Genomic DNA, 16,331 nt, shown 5'->3' on the forward strand with positions numbered 1-16,331 from the left:
GTTTATATTTTTTAGGTGTTTTCAAAAATGGGTTAGGGTTAGGGGTTAGGGTTGCGGACCCCCCCCCCCCAATACGCCTCTGGTTTCAACAAAAATATTGTAATTGAATACTATACTGTGTTCCTTACAAACCACTTACCCTGTTATCCTGCTGAATTACTTCTTAAATTTGGTGGAAAGTACTGTGTTTTGTTGGCTGACCAAAGATGTTGACCCTTATGATTACTATTATCCACAAGCCAAAGCTGTGAAAGATTAATTCATTAATATGGAAAAAAAAAGTTATTTTGTTTCTACATATCGTTGGTGAAGTGTCAAAAGGGTGTATCTCGGGAAATTAGTCAAATACACTTTTTTGAATTTTTAAACTCTCAATTAATATGCACATTTCTGTCTAAGCTGTGTATCTCTACGCCAATTAGAACTGTTCTGGGTATCATGTGTCCAAATGTTGTATCTTGATTTGTGGAAATTTTGAAATGCAAAAGGTTCTATTTCTTAATCTTTAGAAATTCTTAGATACACCCTTTTGACACTTCACCGACGATATGTAAAGTAGATTAAAAAAATAATTGATCTTTGGAGTGGGGATGTCTTCCTTCAACCCTATTGCCCGAAAATAAATTTTTGGCTGCCCCCCCCCCCCCCCGGCTCCTACGCCTATGGCTCTATTGACGTGAAGCCAGTCTCTTTGAATCCTGCTTTAATTGGTATGCTATTTTCAATGAATGTTATCACTAATACTGCAGTAGGTAACTAATACTTGACATAAAGAATCCCCATTAACATAAGATTACCATCTATTAAAATAAATATTAAAACCTTTTCATCATTTTTTATTTCTATGTTGTTACAAAAATAATATTTCTAATAAAATACATGGTTTTTAAAACTAAATTTATCACTTTATTGCACTGACTGAAGTCATACAATAACATTTGTATCATCAGGTTTTTCAGTTATTTCTTTTTGTTCACCCTTTTTCTGTTTCTCATTAACAGAAAAAGTAAGCGATTCAGGATCAAACTTCAACACCATTACTCCAAGTTCTCCATCAAATCTGTTTTTAGTAATCTGCAGATATTTTCTCCCACGAAGAGACATCATTCGTTTATCTTGTAGAATCAAAACATTGTCAGCTTCTTGTGTGGCTTTTGCACTGCCAAACACTGAAGCAGTTGTAAGTTCCTCAGAATCTTTCTCTTTTCGTGGATGTATCACTAGAGTAACATGGCAGTTCATCTGCGTAGCAAACTTTCTAAATGCAGCTACTATCTGGTCCTGCTTGTTAAATCTATCTGCATAGTCTCCCTGAGATCCCATCATGAACTGAAGATTATCCACAACCACATGTGCAATGTCATGCACGTACACAGCATGGCCCATAGTGTCAATAACTCTCTTGATGCTTTCATGTCCATGAAAGGTCATGAAATACATGGGCAGTTCCTCTATTTTATTTGCCCAATAGTCAAACTGATCTAAATTCTTAGACAAGTTCATCTGGGCAAACTGGGTAAGTAGCATCTTTGTTAGTCTGATATTACTTATCTCAAAACTCCCCCACAATGTATTTACACCTTGTATTGCTAAATCCAACGAGTAATCACTGATGAAAGTTGTCTTTCCTGATCCCGTTGATCCAGTAAATACAGTCAACTCTCCACGGCGATGTCCTTTAAGTATCTTATTGAGAGCAGTATAACGTTTCCATTTGACTCCAGATACTTGATCTATATGTGCTAGTTCAGAAAAAACTTCTTGTCTCAGCTGAGAGAATACTGTTATAGACTTGTGGTTCATTGGTTTACCTTTGCTTAATATATGTAGCAGTTTAATTCCCTGTTTCAGGGCCTTGTAGGGACCAGGATCATCAGCACTTGGTCTTATAATATAACACCTTTTATTGTTTAACTTTTTAGCAAATTGTTTGGCTGCTTCCCATGCCCGTATATCTTCACCAAACCATATAATTATCCGTTTAAACCTTTCCAAACAAGGTAATATTTCTTGAGGTAAAACATTGTACCCTTTAGGTAATGCCAAGGCTGCAATTTTGGTATCTTGAAAGACAGCCATGGCATCTACCTCACTATTAGTTAAAACTATTTCACTTGTGTCATCATTAATCATATTCCAACCAAACAAGCCTCTAGGTGATGTCCTTGGCAGAAATGATTCTTTAAGAGAAATGGTGATCACATCAAATTCATTGTCTTCTTTCTTACAAGTTATCTTTTTCAGTCCAACCCGCAGATTATTAATGTTGTGATATGGAAACACCATTGTTCTGGTGGTAGAGTCATATTGCACTTGATACTTCTCAAAAGTTGATAATTGGATTTTACTGTAATCGAAATCCTGAACTATCTCCTGTCTGTCGTTAGATGGAAGAGAATTAAATGGAACTGTGCTTTTCCAACCAGTGGTCACAACAGACGGTTCATCATTTATGCTTTGAACCGATTCTATTGAATGAAAACACTCCACTGATTTTTTTCTTTTGTTTTCCATCAAATACAAAACATTATCCACAAGATTATTCCAACTACCAATTTTACCACAAAAATGACACACAAAATGACCAGTAGTCATGTTTATGAAAAGTCGTTCAGAATCTGTATTCTTTATCTGTTTCATTTTAGCTACTTTGGGACACATTGTTACAAAACATGCATGCCCCTGTTCAAATTTCATACCCTTTTCAACTAAATACTTCTGTATCATTGGAGTGGTCAACACTTCTTCTTCCTGGATTTCTACATTTTTGGTAAATTGGCGACCGAATATGGTTGTTGGCAATGATAAATAAATAGGTTGAAAATCCGAACCAGAAAGCCGGCTGGTGGTGACTGGGTATGATAAGCATGCATCAAATATTTTCAGAGTTCTTCTTATCTTGTTTTTATCACACTGTCCATGTTTATTCCATGTTAAAAGTGATTGTCTGAGATTGTTATTTGGTAGTGTTAGGACCATTTTTAGATATAAATATTTTAGAGCCATGATAAAGCCATTAGAACTTTGTATTTTAACATATGTATAATTTCTGCATATACACTATTATACATTGTAACTAACAAAATACAAATACTATTGGAGTACTTGAATTCACCACACTTTTAAATTGTCGAGTTCACATTTCACAAAAAATTATAATATATATTTATTGTATTGAATTCATATGTTTAATTTATTTGGTGCTACATGCAAGTCTGGACATCATGGGTCAAGGGGTGGCTGAAAAAATAATTCAAGCCAAATTTAATTCTCATTGTTTTTCACTACTGCCAAACTATTGGCCGAATGGAAACTACCAATAGTCACTACCATACACAGAAATCCACGATAAACATAATGCATGATATTATACATACATAACTGTATCACACAGTATGGTTATTATTGTACAGCTGTAGTCTTTTTCTGTCAGATGTTAATTATACATTGCCTTTTGTATAAACAAAGTACAACCTGCCAATCGAGTCATTGACAACTGATTTGTTAGCAAACACTAGGCACACATAAATCAGATAAGTAAAAAAATTCGTGTCCTTCGATTCACTGTGTTATTCAAAAGGGCTTATTTGAAATATGTTACGCACAGGTTTTTAAATAATCATCACCGCATTTTGACAGCTAAACACGTGGAGACGATTCCCGCCATAACTTGCGGTTGAACTCGATTGAAAACATTAAAAGTCCAACTGAATTTTTAGCGTAGTCTTACTCGCGGGTACGCGGGTTCGCGTGTATCACTCGATTATTGGAAATGGGAAAATAAAGAGCAGTTGAAATAACAATGCATTCATTAAACCATAGATAACACATTTCTATGATTAAACAAATAATTCGGAAATGTGAAGTCTATTGTAGTTTGGCTAATAATATAATCAAGATCTGTACGTGACTACGTGATACTCGATCGCCTCGGGTAACATACTAACAATGTCGGAAGTTGTTCGAGAGACTAATGTTTCTGACTAAACGTAAACTCCTAACATGGAGAGTAGATGAAATCAGCTGAAACTAACTGACCAATACTTTCGACTTGTATCATATAGGCTGACACAGGATGCATTAATAATACTATAGACATAGGTAAAAGTCTTTTAAGTCTTGAAATAAGTGTCAGACATGAAAGGAAGAAAGAACCATATATTTTTGATAAAGAAGTTAGAAACCATAATTGAATGAAGAGAATATGTTTCAATTTTCAGTGAACCCATTGCCCATTTATTCATTGGCATTACTCATTTTACTGCCTGGACACCGTAGTATTTAGATAACAAACCGTAATCTCTCAACCCTCGGTGTTTCGAGTTAAGAACTGAGGCCATGACCTATAACGTTGCAGCTGCGGGAGCGATTCACACCCGGCATTTATAAACAAAATTGACAATAGTTTTAATCAAAACAACGATTGATTATTGTTATTTATAATATTTCTACAACACCCAACTACAATTAAGCATATAATACTACCTGAAACGGGTACAAATCGTCGTTTTTAAAATCGAGGCGTTAAGCCGATACTAAGACCGCCATCTTTTTAAACGATACGCTGTCATCATGAAGGCAGGGCTAAATAAAAGGCTTTTATAACAGCCAATCAAAAGGACAATCGAAAGCACAGTAAATATGAATGGATTTCGATGGCGGTGAAATGTCAGACAAAAACAACGCTTCATTAATTTAAACGCAAATATTTGGAGTTATGCGACAAGTGGGGCCACTACATTCGCCTCTGTAAGTTTAATTAATCATAATATCATAAACTTGTCTTTTTTAAAGATGTTACATGCATTAATAAAGAAATTGAGTTAGCCACTTAGAACTAAAGGCATCCAATCGTAGCTAAAAACAAACACATCAGTATATCTCAACGTTTTTAGCTACATTCTCGTAGCTACATAGTATTTAGTATTACAGTAATTTACACTATATGGCTATAGTATAGTCAAAACCTTTAAAGGGACAATAACACTCTTGCTGGCTTGACAGCTCCAGAAAATAAAAAAAATAGCCTTATTCTAAGTACTAGATGTGTTAGTGTCCTACCTGTTGTGTAAATTATCCATGAAATCCTATTTTACTTGTCCAGAGGGTTCAAAAATATTGAGGTTCCTAGTTGCAGCCCTGTCAGACCACCCTTAATAATACGGCCCTGGCCCCAGTGGTGTATTTAAAAGTTTGTATACTATGTGTGTGTTGTGGGGGGGGGGGGGTACCAGATTTACAGAATAACTCAATTAAAGTAGCTAAGTCTTTAACTCAATATCATCAACAGTCTTCGACACTGAAAACACAAATTATTTGTTAATTTAAATCAACATTGATGTTGTGATCTTACCATGAAAAAATGGGCTTCTGATACCCATTATTTAAGACAAAATAAACATTTTACCATTGCTACATTAATCGTGTACCAGAATGCGTTTCAGCACCATTTGTAACAAGGGACTCGAAGAACAAAGCTAGAAATATTAAAGGTCCCCCCCAAATTATTTCCTTAAAGAATTTTGTACCATATAAATTGAGACCACATAGTAAATTGGACCATTTACAGACTTTTTTTTGTTATCTCTGCACTTCTATATAGAGCCCAAGATTTATAATTTTATTTATTATGTTGTATATTTTATGTTTGTACTAAATAAATTTACCTATCAACCATACTGAAATATAAATTTGTGTGAGTACAATGGACAATGACTAGTATATGTCCACTTGTCATTGTTGATGCAAGGCACAGCATGCTCATTTAGTTGTTCACATGGTACGAAAAATAATCTGCGCCATTGTTTACATTAAGATTAGAACATATTTTCAACTTTTAAGATACATGTAAACAATCTAGCATTTGCTGTGCCTTTAAAAGTTTTATGCCTCATTGAAGTCATTGTCTCTACCAAATACTAATTACTAATTACAAAATACATGTACTATGACCTTTAGCCCTAGTCATATCTAAAGATAAACAACCATGTCACACAATCTATAAATATAGATATCTTATAGTAAATAAGTTACACATTCCAATGTATACTTGGTGGAAAGTAAGTTACAAATTTCAATTTGTATGTGTTATTCCACCATATAGATCCAAAACTGTACAGTACCGGGAATGCTTATATTATCTGTAGTCCTCTTTTGGCTTAAAGCCATGGTGGCTCCATGAGTAGGATGCTGGATGACTAACCAGGATGTCCAGGGTTCAATCCTGATGTTGGCAGAGAAGTTTTATGCTTTTATTCAGCCTGGTCCGTTTTTGTCGTTTGTACAGGATGGAACATTTTCTAGCACGCTTACTATTTCTTAATCCTACGTTTTCTTAATGTCTTGATTTATTTCAGATTTCTAACCTTTATTTTAGAAGAGTTGTTCCCATATAAACGGATCTATTATATGGATGAATGAATATGAATATGCTGTGTAGATCTATTCAAGATAGAGTTAATATCCCAATTACATTTTGTGTGATTAAATGAATAAAGCAAGATGCCATCTATTATATGGATGCCAGTTATATTTGCTCTTGCTAGCTATGGACTGTTCAGTCTGTCACAGAACATGCCAGAAGTAACCAATAAAAAGTTAGTATTCATAACTTTTCATCATTCTTTTGGGGAACAGGAACTGGTCAACAAGCCCGACTTTTGTTCTTGGTAATGGTTTGTACTTCTTCTTCTACGGGGGGGTGGGGGGTGGAGGTGGGGGGGTGGGGGCGGGCTGATGGCTGAATGGTTAGCGAGTGCGCATTGTATCATAAGATCTGTCATTGAGTCAACTGGCGTGGTTTCGATTCCCTGGTTGTATATGACAAAGAGTAGGGTCGCCTGTCCAACCACGTGGGGTTTTTTCCGGGTCCTCCGGTTTCCTGCCACTGCGAAAGACCCCTACGTGCAAGCGAATTATTGAAATAAAATTGAACCATATGTTAGTCCCAAAATGACCTAGTTTATGTCGAGTGGAGGTTGAACCCCATTTCTTTCTCTCTTCTTCTATTAAGCCTAGGGCTCCGTCAATTCAAGTACAATATACATGAAACATGGCATACTTGTTCTTTGGACAATTGCACATCATTTTCTGTTCCTGACCCCTAATATAGTATGCTCCTACTTGTTATTTATGTTTCTCCAAGGATATAATAACTAAAAAAAACTAAATAGAGATAGGTTATTTATGATTGTAGATTGTAGATTATATAGCATGCATTATTTAATCTTTTCAGTGAAACAATGAGTTTAAAATTTCCAACCAATCTAGAAGAATTAACAAGTATAGCCAGAATCTTACAAGAATATAAAACACAACATCTTACATTTGTTTATATTTTATTTTCATCAGCTTATTTATATAAACAAACATTTGCTATTCCTGGTTCCGTTTTTATGGTAAGCTTAATTTATTATTTAAACATATTAGAATTTACTAAATCCAATAATCAAATAAAAATAATATTGGACATCCACGACAGCCAATACATCTAGGTGCAATCGGCTGATGGATATTTTTGAGAGGATCAAATGTAAGTATTTATCCGAAAATTAATCATTTAAACTTAATCTGAGTATAAAAGCACACAAGAGGAGGCTACAGTGCACACAATCATCTACAAAACTAAAAAAACTATAAATACATTTATAATGCTGGCTGTAAATCTTGAAATTTGACTGAATGTAAAAATGTATTTTAGAGGCAGAACTACAATGACAGGTATGATATAAAGGTTATTCATAATATACCATGTTTAAGCTAACTAGAAAAATATACTGTCAGATCGAATAAGTTTAACTATCAGATGGGATTACTTTAATTATCAGATGAGATAACTTTAACTATCAGCAGATGGGATAACTTTAACTATCAGATGAGATAACTTTAACTATCAACAGATGTGATAACTTTAACTATCAGATGAGATAACTTTAACTATCAACAGATGTGATAAGTTGAACTATCAGATGGGATAAGTTTAACTAGCAAAGATAAGTTCAACTATCAGTTCGAACAAGGTTAACTGTCAGGTTAGATAACTGCAACTATCTAGTATCCCGTCAGATAATCGTAGTTATCTAGAATCATTGGATAATCATAACTATCTTGTATCCGGACAGATAACTTAACTATCTAGTATCCCATCAGATAATCATAACTATCTGGAACCTGTTTGAATATTTGTATCCATTCGGATAAATAAAACTATGTGGTATCCGGTCAGATATCAGGTGCACCCACAGTTAATTTAGTTGTTAAGGCCATCATATTATTAAAAAGTTCCTGACTAAAATACATGTTTCTATTTACAGAATATATTAGGTGGTGCATTGTTTGGAACAGTTATTGGTTTTCCGTTAGTTTGTTTATTAACAGCTATTGGAGCTTCATCTTGCTTTATGCTATCTAAATTATTTGGCAAGGCTACCATCATTAAATATTTTCCAGAAAAACTGAAATATTTTCAAACTATGGTATGTATTTGGAGATTTATTAAGGCAGGGGGAAATCACACTTTTGATGTTCTATAAAACATACAATAATGTTAGGTCATGACCTGAGCATTATTTCTTCTGCGGGGGTTGGATGGCTGAATGGTTAGCGTGCGCGCGCTGTATCATAAAGTCTGTCATTGAGTCAACTGGCGTGGTTTCGAATCCCCGGTTGTACGTGGCAAGGAGTAGGGTCGCCTGTCCAACCTCGTGGGTTTTCTCCGGGTCCTCCGGTTTCCTCCCACTGCTAAAGACCCCTACGCGCAAGCGAATTATTGAAATAAAATTAAACCGTATGTTAGTCCCGAAATGATCTAGCTTGTGTCGAGTGGACGTTAAACCCCTTCTCTCTCTCTCTCTCTATTTCTTCTGCTTAGTTTTTCTGAGTTTTACCGTAATTTTGTTTTCATTTTGAGTGAAGTCGGTTTCATTACAGACCCAGGACTGAAGAAGAAACTTGTAAATCTAAGATAGATATAATAAATATAAAACTTTGACAAAAGTTTGATGTGAGATGCCACCCAAAAATATAGTGTCTGAAACTGAGGATTTTGAATTTTTTGTTTTTGACAACCATATATAATTTGGAATGATAATCTATAAATTATTATTTTGTTTTATTTTACAGGTTAAAGATAATATGGAGAGTTTATTTTTCTTTCTACTGTTTCTACGATTTTTTCCGATGTCACCCAATTGGTTTATGAATATAGTCGCCCCGCTGCTCAATATACCATTGTATATGTTTTTCTTCTCAGTTTTTATAGGTGAGCTAAATACAATAACATTTTAATCTGTATAGAGTTGGACTGTATTGAGTTAAAGCCTCTTATGTCATATGCATATTTATACGCACACAGGGAAATGTGGTCATATATTGTTGTCACCTCCGAATTCATGAAGCCTATCGAATTTCAACACCTCTTATTAATTACTTCTAGAGTTATGACCCTTGTTTCACTGTGCAGAAACTTGTGAATCTCAAATTTATATCAGTATATGCTCCCATTAACTACATGTACAACAGAATATACATGCGACAACCCTTGTCCACTGCTTGGATGATTTAGCTGCTGTGGGCGTATTCCTCATACTTCACAGCTTATTAATCCCCACTAAAATGTACCAAAGAAAACAATGCCGCAATATCAAGGGTATATAATCTCCCGTTTGGATTCAATCAGATTAAGAAGTTTTTACCCAACACTTAAAAGTTGGTGCCAATGTGATTCTATTTCTTTTCGTTTTGTTTTTCATAGTTCAAAATTTTGTTTTACTTGCCTTTACTACGCTAGGATCTGAAAGAATCGTTACATAACCCGCATTCTGGTTGATGTGAGGGATTAGCCAATTAAACTGTCTGTTGTGGCAATTTCTTGGCGTGCGGTGCTCGGACTGTGGGTAAACATTCGCAGCAAAGACAACATTATAGGGTCAAAAGCCGCTTGTATGTTCATATGACCCCTGATGTGACCTTCCACAACAATTGGTCAGATCTTCATGTAGTGGAGGCCATCGGAAGTGTAAAAAAACGAAACGAAATATAAATCTGTATTTTAATTAGGTTGGGTTGGTGCTGGCGTGTTTATATCCTTTGTAGAATATTTCCAAAATGTTACTTAAATGTTACTTAAATGCCAATATCACAGTTATTAAAATTGTTATTTATATTTCAGGATTAATGCCGTATAATTTTATATGTATTCAGACAGGATGTATGTTATCTGAGTTAAAATCATTAGATGATATGTTTACTATGACTACAGCAATCAAGTTATTCCTAGTAGCAAGTGTAGCTCTAGTACCTGGTATTATTATAAATAGATTGAAGAAGAATAAATTAAAACTTAATTAACGCCTTCAACTCTCAAAGTCCCCACATGCATGAATGATAGAGAGACTTTTTGTTGTGCTATTACTATAAATTTAGTGTATGGAGTTTAGCATGTTAAAAGTGCATTATTATTGTTATTATTATAAAGCGAAATGGGGTTAAACAGCCACTCTGAACTAACAACGGTCATTTTGCGACTAACTTGTATATTTAATTTCAATAAATCGCTTGTGTCTGGTGATCTTTAGAAGTGCAGAGTAGCCAGAGAAATTCACGATGTTTGGCAAGTCGATTTTACTACAGGCCTGGGATCAAAACTACAACACAACTCAATGACAGATCTTATGATCGAAAGTGCACACATTAACTCATGTCTGTACGATTCTTAAAAAAATTTATATTTTAGGCCATAAAACAAAATTGTTAGTATATCGCAGTTAGGGTAAATTATTATTGTGGAAAGACATGGTAATTATGAAAGACAGTTACTATTAAGTCAGCTAACCGGATGTTCCGTTTGGTGAAACAAAAACATTGTATTTTTTTTAAAGGATTGTCTGAGAACTATAATTTTATTTCTGTGTTCTTATATTCTGAAAACATGTCTGATTAATGCAATTAATTATATACATTTGTGTTCATTTAGTTTATGATTCAGAAATGTCATAGAATTGTCCAATACAACTCTAAATTTGAAATTTTAGAGGAGTTAAAGGGTTTATTAATGTAAAATATTTAAGTAAATCATAAATGTTTTTTGTTTAGCTAATGTTTATAAAACCACAAAGGATATTTTTATACGCCCACATATAAAACATTTATCTAATGTTTATAAAACCATAAAGGATATTTTTTGTTCAGATAATTTTTTTAAAACCATAAAGGATATTTTTTTTTTATGTCAGATACATCAATATATTCCACAAATTCACGTTTTTTAGAATTTGTTTGATTTAAATTTATTTGGGTAATTTTCAAAATAATTTTAAAAAATTGGAATTTTATTACAGATTTCATCCTAGAAACCACATAATAACACATAAAACCACATAATAACACATAACACATAATAACACATAATAACACATATTCTTATAAGTATTTAGTCGCAGCAGTTAGGGATTACTGTACACTTCCAGCATGTTTGATTTTGCAGACTAGAATAAGTAATTATTTATATATACGCCCTAATATACCCAGCAGTAGTGGACGGAGTGACAGACAAGTTGTCACCCCCACCTGCCAATCCACCTACAATTGCTTGTGAAGGAATAAGAGTCCATATTTTTAATCTGATTTTAATGAAACTTGATGATGTGACTTTATATCCATAAGATCTATGAACAAGATTCCGTCAGTTATGTTTCGTTGTGAAAAAAGATTGTGAACATATTTAAATCTGTATTATTCATTCGATTTTAATGAATCTTGACATTTTGCTTTTCATCTCATGAGATCTCCGAAAATTTCTAATTTTAACAAAATTTTATCCTTCAATTAGTAGAAATTGATCAGAATTAGATTATGAACATTTACCAGTATTCAAATAATTGGTTTTAGTATGGCAAGCTAACACCCCAAACTAGTCATTATACAGCTGTTAGTGTCATAATTAAACTTCTTGGCTATTAAATTTATCAATCTTTTTTTTATTTCATCAGTGAAACCACATTTATATTATTTATGTTACAACATTATTTATTGATTTAATGATTATAATAACCACATTTTCTTGGTAATATCAGTATTGGTCTGTTATTTATTTATGAATGTCTGAAATCTTACATGAACCACAGGGTAAGAGTCACCTTCGAGATAAATTCTACTCTAAATTTAAACTTCTGAGCAATGGCCATATGAATTTGAATTTTAGTTCTTTGGGGAATGGAAATGCCTTTTAAAAATTTGCTTCATATTTCTTGGGGAAAAAACAAATTTAAAAACCCAAAGTACTTGATTACTGAGTTTCATACTAAGCGACGTTTTCGTATTTATCAAGCTTAGTATTAAACTCAGTAATTGTGTATTCATAAAATTGTACCTTGTGTTAATATGTTCAGTTACTAAATGCCAATCAAAAAAGTAAGTTGATTCCTCTTCTCAAAAGCATTTAGTTACAGATTTTAAAGATACATTATGGGAGATTAGATAAAAAGCTGACAGTTCTCATGATTAAATTATGAATGGAAGTTGAACAGCAAATCAGAACCTAATCCAATAAACATCGCAGGCTAGCAATGATGACATCGAGAGTTGATTATGGTCTGGATAAGTTAATTAATGTCTAATTAATAATTTAGATAACATTTCAGGCCTAAAGAAAGATCTGCCATAGGCAGATTTAGCTCTTGCATAATGTATGTTTAAGCATTGGTAGCTACATGTATTTATTTATCAAGATTCAAGACCCTGAACCTCTGATGAACTAGGGTTAGGCCTTATCACTGGAAATTATGACACCAAACCAAGTTACTCAAAATCAATCATTGTACCATAGATTTGACTTTGTGATGATTGCAGAGAAAATTCTAGATTTTCTGTGAAATTGTTGTATGTGTAAGTACATGTATAAAAGATCTCTTCTTTGATTACCTCTTTCAGTAGACGTATATTAATCATAAAAAGCTTCAACCAGTTACTCACAATATTTATAAACAGGCTTTTAGTCAAATTTTAATAATATGAACCACATAATATTGTTATTTTTGTTTGTTATATTTTGTTACTTTTAAGAATAAATTCAGCAGTAACGATCAGTTTTTGTTATTTCTTCTTCAAATCATACTTATGTGTGTTTTTGGAACTGTTGACTGTATGAGGATTTTAAAATAAACAAATTTTTTTTCTGGTGTGGGGCAGAGATATCCTTTAGGATTTTTATTATTAAGCCTTCTTCTTACTTGTTAGATGAAACACTGTACACTTGTCATGGAAATGAAATGGTGTTTAACATCCTACTTTTCTTCACCAACCGCAAGTTTTTAAGCATTGTTTACCCCATATCAATTGTGCAGAACAGAGGGTGTGGCAAGGAACAGTGTCTAGTTGTTCAGATGGGACAAAAAAACGAGGTCCTGGGTATACGTTGGTTGGCATGTTCATAAAATGTACAGTTGGAATTTGAAATAATATGAGCATAATATAGCACCTGTGTCCGGGCAAAATTCCCCCATAACACACTGCATGGCATAATATATCTGTCCTTTATTAGCCCGGTTGGTGCAGAAAAGTAGGATGTTAAACACCATTTCATTTCCATCATTTTCGTCCCATCTGAACAACTAGACACTGTTCCTTGCCACACCCTCTGTCCTGCACAACTGATATGGGGTGAACAATGCTTAAAAATCTTGTGGAACTTTTGCACATAGGACCTCCTGTGTAGTGAGTCTGTATCCTACCTACTGAGCCACCATGGTTCCCATGTTGTGGATAGAATGCCTGGTAATAGGGATGTGATGTAAGAAAAACATCTGGTATAAAAATTGATAGTTTGTTTAAATGACCCCATTTGAATCCCATCTGTAGTTGGTGAACTGTGATCTGTCAAAACAATACTTCTAAGAGACAAACACAAGAGAACTTTCTAAATAGAATTCCCAGGAACCAACAAATGGTCTAACCGACTCCTATACAAGCCCCACTGGAGCAATGGAATGGGGTCTTGGTCTACACAATATACTTTGGTCATTTTGAGACGTTTAGGGTAATCTTTTATTCTATTATATTATAAAAACACAAATTTATATGTCGTTCTCAATAAGTAATTACTTGAGAAGGACGAGGAACTTGTTGAAACGTAGTGTGAAATAAACTCAGTGATTGTTTTCCATATAAATTTGTTTTTATATTATATGTTCAATTACTAAATGTCGTATAAGGATTTTATATTATTATATGTGCAATAATGAAGGCCAGTCTTTAACTATTAGAAATTTATTTTCAGTCCAGATGCGGAATCAAAAGTATGACATTCTAGACCGCAAACAACTTGATGTGTCACTCCCATTCCAATTTTCCTACCCTAGGAAAATGCATTTGTACCATTTGATACAATTTTTAAAGCAGTCCAGCCATTACAGATTCATTATATTTTATTCATTATTTAGTCTTGACCTGTTTTTTGTCCTATCCATACGACTAAATACTGTTCTTTGCCAGCTCCCCATCTACATCACTACAAGGGGAAACCACACTAAAAAATCTAGAGGGGTACTTTCTCGGCCAAGACCATGGTTAGTAAGACGGCGCCTAATTCACTGAGCTACCATGACTTTCTTCAATAATGTTCAACCCAGATTAAAAATCCAATGATTGTTCTAGTGTATTCCCCCACAATCACTTGTTTACAGAGAGATGGAATAGTAGGATTCAAACAATTAATCATCTCCACATTGATTGATTTCAATGTTAAATCCATGTTATTACTTGGCCTTGTGATCATGAATGGTTGAGTCTGGTAGCAAGTCAAGTTGCATCATGAATGATTGATTCTGATGGCAAAAAAACTGTCCACAACAAAAGAAGGTGGAAAAAAAAGAAGAAAACACAAGCTGAGATTAGATCCTGCATTGTGCTAGAGCGGGAGAGAGAGAGAGAAATGGGGTTTATTGCCCACTGGACACAAACTAGGTCATTTTGGGACTAACATATAGTTTCAATTTTATTTCAATAATTCACTTGCGTGTAGGGGTCATTAGCAGTGAGAGGAAACCGGAGGACCCGGAGAAAACCCACGAGGTTGGACAGGCGACCCAACTCCTTGTCACGAACAACCCGGGAATCAAAACCACGCCAGTTGACTCAATGACAGACCTAATGATACAGCGTGCACTCGCTAACCATTCGGCCTCCAACCCCACCGCATTGTGCTAGAACCAAGGGGTAAAACAAACAACAAAAGACACGCCGGTATGACATTGGTTATTTATTCACTGTACGACAAGTTGCATATCCATTATATTTACATTCGTCTCCATCTACTTATAATAATAATGGAATGTAGCCATAGCTAACCTTACTTATGTTGAATGTTTAAAACCATAAATATGAGCAATAAAATTTGCTTATACATAAACAAAGGCACCAGGCCATAACTGAGGTATCAAAATTAATTGGTGGAATAAACTGATTATATTGAACATGTCTTAGTTAGAAAAAATCATTTTATGATGAAATAATTCATAATGGAACAAAACAAAATAAATATAAGCACAACCAAATCGTTTATTGCGTGGTGCGTAACTTTGGCCAGCCATTTGTTGAACAATATTCGAAAATTATTAGTCAAGTTATGACAATGACTTTAAAATTCAACAGATATTTTGATTTTTAAAATTACGAAAATATTTTTAGTTTACACTCAGTTCAAACATTATGTTTTAGTTAACATTACATTCAATTTCATAATTATACTTGGTGAACATTCATGGTCTTTTCCATTAATTTATAATAAAAAAAAATATAGTCTAGGTATAAATTATTTGTTTTACTAAATATTCTAGTTTCTTTTGAAATTACATCTTAAAATGAAGATGTGACGTGCCAGTTCTAAAAAATGATACTCTAAATGGTGAATGTTTATACAATAATAAGCTGTTGTGAAATAATCAATTAGGTCTTGGGATATTTAACTGTAATATTCAATTACAACAATGCTTTTCTTGACTAGAAAAATTCAAATATCTCTAAGGTTTAATACTTACATATAATTCACATTAAACTAGGGCTCTAAATTATTATTTGTCAGTTTGTTGTTAGAAAATATGATTATGCTTGGGCTTCATTATAATGCTGAAGTTGCAAATGCATACCCACATTATAAGGAATCCTCTATGTACTCCAGAGCTTCACTATAATGCTATCAACGATATCCAATGAACCCACAGAGGTTCACTACAATGCTGACGACCAAAATCTTAACTTCTGGCAAACTGCACTATATTGATGCTCCAGTGTATTTTTAGCATAATCTCAATTCACTGAATACATAATTTGATGGCATT

At 33.8% G+C, this 16,331-nt stretch overlaps 2 protein-coding genes across 2 annotated transcripts; one reads left to right on the forward strand and one right to left on the reverse strand.

The window, feature by feature from the left end:
• Window positions 1-859: 859 nt before the first annotated feature.
• On the reverse strand, window positions 860-3,657 carry LOC126832150 (twinkle mtDNA helicase-like). The gene has a single exon (XM_050562852.2). The coding sequence runs from the start codon at window positions 3,004-3,006 to the stop codon at window positions 925-927; it is 2,082 nt and encodes a 693-aa protein (XP_050418809.1). The 5' UTR covers window positions 3,007-3,657; the 3' UTR covers window positions 860-924.
• A 331-nt stretch (window positions 3,658-3,988) lies between these two features.
• On the forward strand, window positions 3,989-13,082 carry LOC126832152 (transmembrane protein 41A-B). The gene is made up of 6 exons (XM_050562853.2): window positions 3,989-4,101; window positions 6,357-6,596; window positions 7,235-7,397; window positions 8,313-8,474; window positions 9,121-9,259; window positions 10,169-13,082. The coding sequence occupies exons 2-6, from the start codon at window positions 6,502-6,504 to the stop codon at window positions 10,345-10,347; spliced, it is 738 nt and encodes a 245-aa protein (XP_050418810.1). The 5' UTR covers window positions 3,989-4,101; window positions 6,357-6,501; the 3' UTR covers window positions 10,348-13,082.
• The last annotated feature ends 3,249 nt before the right edge of the window (window positions 13,083-16,331 follow it).

The sequence above is a fragment of the Patella vulgata genome, chromosome 9 (genome assembly GCF_932274485.2).
Source record: "Patella vulgata chromosome 9, xgPatVulg1.2, whole genome shotgun sequence".
NCBI classification, from domain to species: domain Eukaryota; kingdom Metazoa; phylum Mollusca; class Gastropoda; family Patellidae; genus Patella; species Patella vulgata.

Coding starts and splice junctions, on each gene's coding strand:
- LOC126832150 (XM_050562852.2), bottom strand. CDS start 3,006: ATGGCTCTAAAATATTTATATCTAAAAATGGTCCTAACACTACCAAAT.
- LOC126832152 (XM_050562853.2), top strand. CDS start 6,502: ATGCCATCTATTATATGGATGCCAGTTATATTTGCTCTTGCTAGCTAT. Junction 8,475..9,120: donor TGAAATATTTTCAAACTATG/GTATGTATTTGG, acceptor TTTATTTTACAG/GTTAAAGATAATATGGAGAG. Junction 9,260..10,168: donor TTTCTTCTCAGTTTTTATAG/GTGAGCTAAATA, acceptor TTTATATTTCAG/GATTAATGCCGTATAATTTT.